The 8,446-nt window shown below is 41.4% G+C and overlaps 1 protein-coding gene across 1 annotated transcript in view; it reads right to left on the reverse strand.

Annotated features, from left to right (window-relative positions):
- si:dkey-192p21.6 (uncharacterized protein LOC565246 homolog) overlaps positions 1–3,065 on the reverse strand; it is a 97,936-nt gene extending 94,871 nt beyond the window's left edge. Inside the window, exon 1 of the mRNA XM_034185532.1 lies at positions 2,916–3,065. Coding sequence (XP_034041423.1) covers positions 2,916–2,996 — 81 coding nt within the window. The 5' untranslated portion in view covers positions 2,997–3,065. The remainder of the gene's footprint in view (positions 1–2,915) is intronic.
- Positions 3,066–8,446: the final 5,381 nt, after the last annotated feature.

Genomic DNA, 8,446 nt, shown 5'->3' on the forward strand with positions numbered 1-8,446 from the left:
CTCCCCCCACAACACGTGTGTGTGCCAATAATGCGACAAATATGTCACTTTCAGTCACGTATCAGCAAAAAAATGCCATAACAAATGCCGTTTGGTCAATTATTATGGTGTTTTTTTTCACCGTAATTAAAGACGACCCAAACCTCCTCTTCTATACATCATCTTTTAGGCTTTTTATGCTCCCATTATAAGACAGCAATTGTAGTGCAGTGGTAAAGTTTCCATCTATTAATCAGAGCTTTTGTAAATTGCAGGTTTGAATCCCACGAGTGCCATTTATTTTTTATTTAACCGGAGTTATTTAACCACAGGGTTCTTTTATTTATTATTTATATCAACCCAGTGATTTTCACAAATTATACATCAATATCTACTCAGTGTCCAGTGATTGCAGTAATTATTTATATACCCGGCTGGACATAAGACATAATGAGAGAGCACTGCTTCATTCATGTCATTTCATGACTATACGTCTGTGACCATGAGTCATCTACAGAGGAACAGACGGTTCATACTTGTATTGTCAGCTCAATATAGGGATTCAATAAATTGTAGTGTTTTTTATGGTGTGTGGTTTTTTTTTTCCTCCACACCAGCGCTGCGATGTGGAGGAACTTAGCTGCTCACACTGTGAGCAGCTAAGTTCGTGCACGCTGTCACCGGTGTATCGTGCATGCCTGTCCAAACATGCATCCCTCCCGACAGCAGGTGGAATGTTTCTTGGTTCCCCATTTCATTCTTGGTTCACAGACTGTCATACTTGACCAGTCGTTCTCACTGTGTTTTGTACAGTAACGCTACCTCTAACCTTAGTGACATGAAATTTGGGGTTCCACAGGGGTCCGTGTTAGGCCCCCTGCTTTTCTCCCTTTATATAGCACCCCTTGGGCACATATTGCGGCATTTTGGGATTACCTTTCACTGCTATGCTGATGATACTCAGTTACACATGCCGATAACTGCTGGTAATCTCGTTCACATAAAATCCTTAGAAGATTGCCTTGCATCAGTGAGAAGTTGGATGTGTAGAAACTTCCTACTTTTAAACTCTGATAAGACTGAAATGATGGTTCTTGGTCCAGTGAGACATCGGCATCAATTTGACCAGCTAACGCTTAACGTTGGCTTGTGTGTCATACATCACACTGACAAAGTGAGGAACCTTGGGGTAATTTTTGATCCTTCGTTGTTCTTTGACCTCCACATTAGAAATTTACAAAGACTGCTTTTTTCCACCTGCGAAATACAGCGAAGATTCGTCCCATCCTGTCTATGGCTGATGGTGAGAACCTGATCCATGTGTTTATCTCTTCTAGATTGGACTACTGCAATGTTCTATTTTCTGGTTTACCGCAGTCCAGCATTAGGGGTCTCCAATTGGTTCAAAATGCTGCAGCCAACTTTTGACACGAAGCAGAAAGTTTGACATCATTACACCCATTTTGGCATCTCTTCACTGGCTTCCTGTCCCAGTGAGATCAGATTTTAAGGTTCTGGTACTTGTCTATAAAATTATTCATGGACTGGCACCCTCCTACTTAGCTGACCTAATTAAACCCTACGTACCGGCCCGGGCTTTGCGTTGTCAGGGTGCAGGACTACTTTGTGTCCCTAGGGTGAATAAGAAGTCTGCGGGTCACAGAGCTTTCTCTTATCGTGCCCCTGTTCTGTGGAATGATCTCCCTGTGTCAATAAAACAGTCAGATTCTGTGGAGATTTTCAAGTCCAGACTTAAGACGCACTTATTTTCCCTTTCATATGGCTAGCATACTGGTATAGATTTGTTTTATGCTTTTTACTTTTTTAATTCATTTTATTAGGAAACGGAGTGTGCCGCAGCCTCAACTTTACCTAAATTCTGGGTCTTTTAGTGAAGCTTAGGGCTAGTGGCCGGCGAGCACCTTAGTATTTCTTGTTTTTTATTTCTTGTTGTTTAATGCTGACAAATTATACTGTATTTCTTGTCTTTCTGATGCCTGATTGTTTTTTTTCTCTCTATTTAAGATGCACCTCCATCCAGAGATGGGAATTGTATTTGTGCTGGAGACCCTCCTGTCCTGTGCACCAACAGCATTTCCTGTATATTCGTTTTGTGAATTGTTTCTGTGAATTGTTCTGTAATTTATGTCTGTAGCATGGCCCAAGCAGAGGGTCACCCCTTTGAGTCTGGTCTGCTTGAGGTTTCTCCCTCAGAGGGAGTTTTTCCTTACCACTGTTGCTCTGGGGGTTAGTAAGGTTAGACCTTACTTGTGAGAAGAACCTTGAGGCAACTCTGTTGTGATTTGGGGCTATATAATTGAAATTAAATTGAAATTGAAATTACCAAGTTAGGGTGTTTGTTTCTACATAGAGCAGAAGGTTCCCGGTTCAAGTCAGCACGGGGGCTTAATGGTTAGCACTGTTGGCTCACAGCAAGAAGGTCCTGGGTTCATTTCCCACATGTGGCCTTTCTGTGTGGAGTTTGCATGTTGTGTGTTTGCTCCGGTTTCCTTCTACATTTAAAGACATGCAGGTGAGGTGAATTGAAAACTGTATAGATAAAGCCCAATCAGATCTCCCTTGCAAAAGAGGTCTAGATCTCAAAGGAACTAACCTGGTTAAATAAAGGTTAAATTAAATTAATCTCTGCACGTTCTCCATGTAACGTGGAGTTGCATCAGGCAGGGCATTAATCTCTTTCTTTAGCTTCATGAAGTAACAAAGAAGTGATGGGGATGAAAGTGAGAAGCGTGACTGCCCTCTGTTGGTGGGAGGGTGTAAGATGTCGTTTACCATGTGTTCCCTGAAGACAGATTTGCTCCACTTGTCGCTGCTGACTGTTACATTTCAGACTTTCACTATGAGCAGCTTTAAATGAATGAATTCATGAAAATATAGATCACAAAGCAGCAGAGTGAGAATGTGGTGTTAATGACCTTGTAGCAGTAATCCGATGTGTAGAAAACCTCCAGTGATTGTGTCAGCTGGTTGTGGAACGTTAACAAAGCCTCGTCCATCTTCAGTGTCAGACCTGTATGTGTGCAGCACAGCACTGATTTACAGCTGGTAGATAAAATAAGAGCTATCTCATCACTATGGAGACCATAACACTGACTCATCACCACTCATCAACAGAGAAAACCAACATTAACAGTGACGAATCTATAGGGGGGTTTGAGGGGGTTGCAACCCCCGTTTCCCCACCCCCACACACTGACCAAAGGTGTGATCAAATATGGGGCTGATTGATGAATGCTGCTGCATGCAGAATTTGAAAGTTTCCCCGGTTGCCTTAAGCCTGGTTCACACGACAGGATTTTAAAATTATCTTTAGGTTTCCAAAACCTGAGAGACCACACACGTGAAGATAAAAAAAAATCATAGCTCTAACAGGTTTGGTTGTACAGTGTGTGGTGTTCAGCCACACGGTAAGGACAACAACACCACACACGAACAGATTTCACACACGAACATTTACAGTTCAGACAGGAAATCTCACAAAATCTCTTGAGATTAAACGTGACTTCAGAGTAAACAAATGGAGGTACTTTGTGGACAGAGGGAAAAACGACACAAAAAGAAAAAGAAAAGGTGTTCTTTAAAGGAGTGGAGACAGCGCGACCACCAGACTTTCTGGTAAGTCAGAACAGCTGTTTTGATTTTATTTTCCACTCCGTACGTCCGTCACCTCGCTTTCTGATTGGCTGCATGTCACATTCAGCAGGCTGTGAGCTCGTTTGTGGTCGGAGGACACAATACACGTTGCGATATCGGGCCAAAAAAATCCAACATGTTGAATATCCCCGATTTGCGATTGGAGCGCTCCTGACGCCCTTCCGAGCAGATCAGAGCGCTCTGAACACACCACACACGGCAGGAATATCTGATAAGATTATCTTTGACGTCATCACGATTGTCGGGGCGTCCTTAAGATTGTCGGAAGGGGAAGATCGGGTCCGATATCGGCCTAATTATCCTGCCGTGTGAACCAGGCTTTAGGATGCAGGAAAAAGGCTGCAGAGTTTTAAAATTTTCTGGAAGAGATGCCCCCCTGACGTACCCAGAAGAGGAGTGACTTCAGCACACGCAACCACCCCACCTGTAGCTAGATCCACCCTGACTATAAACTTTATAAAAGGTACAAAATGTGCATTTGAGCTGAAATGCTCCATGTTGCTCCGACTGAAGCATGACCAAGTCCTCACCTGGTTCAGTCTGGACTTCACCCACATCCACCATCACCGGCCCCGACTCACTGGATCTGATGCGTCCCCTGCAGTAGTTGGTGAGAAGAACCAGCACAGCCAGACTCGTCTGCAGCAGTCGTCTCAGCTCCATGTCACAGTGTGAAAACAGCAACACTTCCACTGCTCACCGTTATCAAACTCTACTACATAAAATGTGGTCAAAGGGCAGCAGGCAGGCCTGGTGCTCAGTCCTCCCTGCTGGTTTGTAATACAAATTAATAAATTAATCAATTAGAACTTCACACAAACTGTTCTCATCATTTCATGCTAATTTTGTCATCACTAGAAATGTTGCTGTTCATGATGAATGTATCCAAAAGTTCATTACATTTACATCATTTTCTCTTTTTTTAAGTTCAGTGCAGTCATTTAATTGCAGTATTAGTCCGCATCGCTGGCACCTCTGAACTTTAAATTTAGAATGCAAAATGTGTTCCGAAATAAATGCAAATGAACTACTTTTGCATGTACAGATTATTGAATAATGAAGTCCAACACATCATCTCTAGAAAACTGGCAATAAAAGTGATGATTTACTGTCACTTCATCAAAACCATGCCATTTAGAAATTTTATCTTTGTATTTTTTATTTGTTGTTCTTGTTGTTATTAAATAACTTTGAATATCGTACTAGAAGCTGCGTATGATGTTTGACCCCAAACCTCAAAATTATGATTGTCAATCCAATATCCACCAAACCTGGAACTTAGTGGGTTCCAAAATTGCCCAGAATGGTCAAATGTGCCAAAGATCATTTACTAATCATACAAAATTGAGTCTTTTACAGTTTTTACATCCACTAAGTGTTGGGAAAGTGTAGTGACACGGACCCACAACAGGGGGCGTAAATGAACGGACAATGAAAGAGTCGAATATGAACACTTTACTGTTGTGAAAGAGCACAACAAAAAACACAGAGGATTACAGAATTTGTGAAAACAGTCAATCCACAAAGGTGACGTGTGGGCAGGCTCGAGGATAGAAGACGTCTGTCCTGAGAAGAACCGGAACCACACGATTTCCTCCGCCACCAAACCTGGAGAATACTGGAGCCGCCAAGTCCCGAGTCCCCAGGTGGCCACCGTCTCCGAATGTCGGATCTGGTACTGCTGGCGAGGAGCAAAAACAATAAGATGTGGGTGCGTGCACACCCAGTAACAACAAAGGTGGAGAATCCACCTCCATCTCTCACACACACTCGTGCAGCTCCTGTCTTAAACAATTATCTGGCTGGGGTGTGAAGCAAAGCCGTCGCTGATTATGCCAACCTCACTGATAAGGCACTCCACAGGAAAACAACTGCAAAATGAATTCAGACTAAGACACAATTTGATTCTGGCTGAGGATATTACCTTCACAGGTAGATGATATCTCGGCAACGAGGTGGACATGACGTCCGGTTTTTATGGAGTGGAATGATGAAGTGTAGATGGGTGACAGCTGTCACCCCCGGCTGTGTCCGTGGTGGCAGCGCCCTCTCGTGCCTGAAGCCCGCACTTCAGGCAGGGCGCCCTCTGGTGGTGGGCCAGCAGTACCTCCTCTTCTGGCGGCCCACACAACACCAAGGACATAATAAAATCATCACCATTTATTTATTTGTCTGTCTGTCTTTAGCAGGATTACATTAAAACTGCTACAAGAAAACTACAAGAAAAGGGGGTGTTCACAATAATAGTAGCATCTGCTGTTGATGCTACAAACTCAAAACTATTATGTTCAAACTGCTTTTTTAGCAATCCTGTGAATCACTAAACTAGTATTTAGTTGTATAACCACAGTTTTTCATGATTTCTTCACATCTGCGAGGCATTAATTTTGTTGGTTTGGAACCAAGATTTTGCTTGTTTACTAGTGTGCTTGGGGTCATTGTCTTGTTGAAACACCCATTTCAAGGGCATGTCCTCTTCAGCATAAGGTAACATGACCTCTTCAAGTATTTTGACATACTGATCCATGATTCCTGGTATGCGATATATAGGCCCAACACCATAGTAGGAGAAACACGCCCATATCATGATGCTTGCACCACCATGCTTCACTGTCTTCACTGTGAACTGTGACTTGAATTCAGAGTTTGGGGGTCATCTCACAAACTGTCTGCAGCCCTTGGACCCAAAAAGAACAATTTTACTCTCATCAGTCCACAAAATATTCCTCCATTTCTCTTTAGGCCAGCTGATGTGTTCTTTGGCAAATTGTAACCTCTTCTGCACATGTCTTTTATTGAACAGAGGGACTTTGCGGGGGATTCTTGCAAATAAATTAGCTTCACACAGGCATCTTCTAACTGTCACAGCACTTACAGGTAACTCCAGACTGTCTTTGATCATCCTGGAGCTGATCAATGCCTTTGCCATTCTGGTTATTCTTCTATCCATTTTGATGGTTGTTTTCTGTTTTCTTCCATGTGTCTGGGTTTTTTGTCCATTTTAAAGCATTGCAGATCATTGTAAATGAACAGCCTATAATTTTTTGCACCTGCCATAAGTTTTCTCCTCTCCAATCAACAGTTTAATCAAACTACACTGTTCTTCTGAACAGTGTCTTCTGAACGTACCATTTTCCTCAGGCTTTCAAAGAGAAAAGCATGTTCAACAGGTGCTGGCTTCATCCTTACATAGGGGACACCTGATTCACACCTGTTTGTTTCACAAAATCGATGAACTCACTGACTGAATGCCACACTAATATTATTGTGAACACCCCCTTTTCTACTTTTTTTTTTACTAATAGCCCAACTTCATAGCTTTAACAGTGTGCATATCATGAATGCTTGGTCTTGTTGGATTTGTGAGAATCTACTGAATCTACTGGTACCTTGTTTCCCATGTAACAATAAGAAATATACTCAAAACCTGGATTAATCTTTTTAGTCACATAGCACTACTATTATTCTGAACACTACTGTATTAGGCCATGGAAGACGTCATAAAATTTTGGAGGTGATTCATACCCAGATTCTGGATCAAGATGTCACTTTATATACCAGGGGTAGGCAACCTGTTCCAGAAAGAGCCATGAGGGTGCAGGTTTTCTTTGCAGCCACTGACTCCACCAGGTGATTTTACTGATTAATATCACTTTGAGCAGATGGAATCAGTTAATCAGTGAAATCACCTGGTGGAGTCAGTGGCTGCAAAGAAAACCTGCACCCTCATGGCTCTTTCTGGAACAGGTTGTTTATTTGAATTTAGTGTTTGACCTACCTGTGACCTTGACCTTTGACCTTGATCCTTTTGTGTACTGAAAGGTACTTTACTAGGGCTCCTATATGTGACTAGGAAAGTTGTTTAGTTGAATTTGGTGTTTAACCTTCCTGTGACCTTGATCCTTTTTTGTACTGAAAGGTACCTTACTAGTCCTGCTATATGTGACGTTGCAAGAGTCTGTGATGTAAACTGTGTGCCGTACAGTGAGTTAAAGGTGAAAAATGCAATGATTACAGACAAAAAAAAAAAAAAAAAAAAAAAGATACTGACAAACGTATCTTGCAAAACTTTGTTTTGGCAAGATATTGGAGGGGGGGTGTCCAGGGTGGGGGGTAAGATATCCTAGGACAACGTACAATGTTTTGATGATAAATGGTGATAATTTGCTTCTTAGAATCCTCCTACTCTTTGACGAAAGGTAACACAACTTCCTATACTTATTCTCTCACTCTCAAACCAGACTTACTTATCAACATGGAACATCATAACGTTGAGCTTATGCATGAGCTTTTATGACATCATGTGACAAGATTATGACACCACATATACCAACTAAGCATAAATATTTTGTAGATGAAAACAAACTTTAGATCATCTCTCATTATCAGCCTTATAGGTTGCAGAGATAAAAAAAAAAACAGAAAGTATGTTTTCACACCATGTTTTTGTTGGCTTTTGCCTGACCCAAAAGTGAATCATCTTGATACATCTACCCAAGTAATATTCCCACTTTTTCTTTTTCCTTTAGTTATGTTGTTCATAAACACACACACGTGCAGGACTCATTACAATACCCCGCTTTGCAGTTTTGGTCACAAAATGCATGTATAAAATATAGTGTAACATTGTGTCATTTAACAAAATGTCCTGTATGATTGATTGACTATTGTTAATTTAATTACAAATAATGATTTTTTTTTTCATGCAGGTGAATTTTAATCTTTATTTTATACTAAACACAGAAGACATAAACCTGTGATAATAATGTTTCTGGTTTTGTTATCAGTTCTG

This window comes from Thalassophryne amazonica, chromosome 13 (assembly GCF_902500255.1).
Source record: "Thalassophryne amazonica chromosome 13, fThaAma1.1, whole genome shotgun sequence".
Lineage (NCBI taxonomy): Eukaryota > Metazoa > Chordata > Actinopteri > Batrachoidiformes > Batrachoididae > Thalassophryne > Thalassophryne amazonica.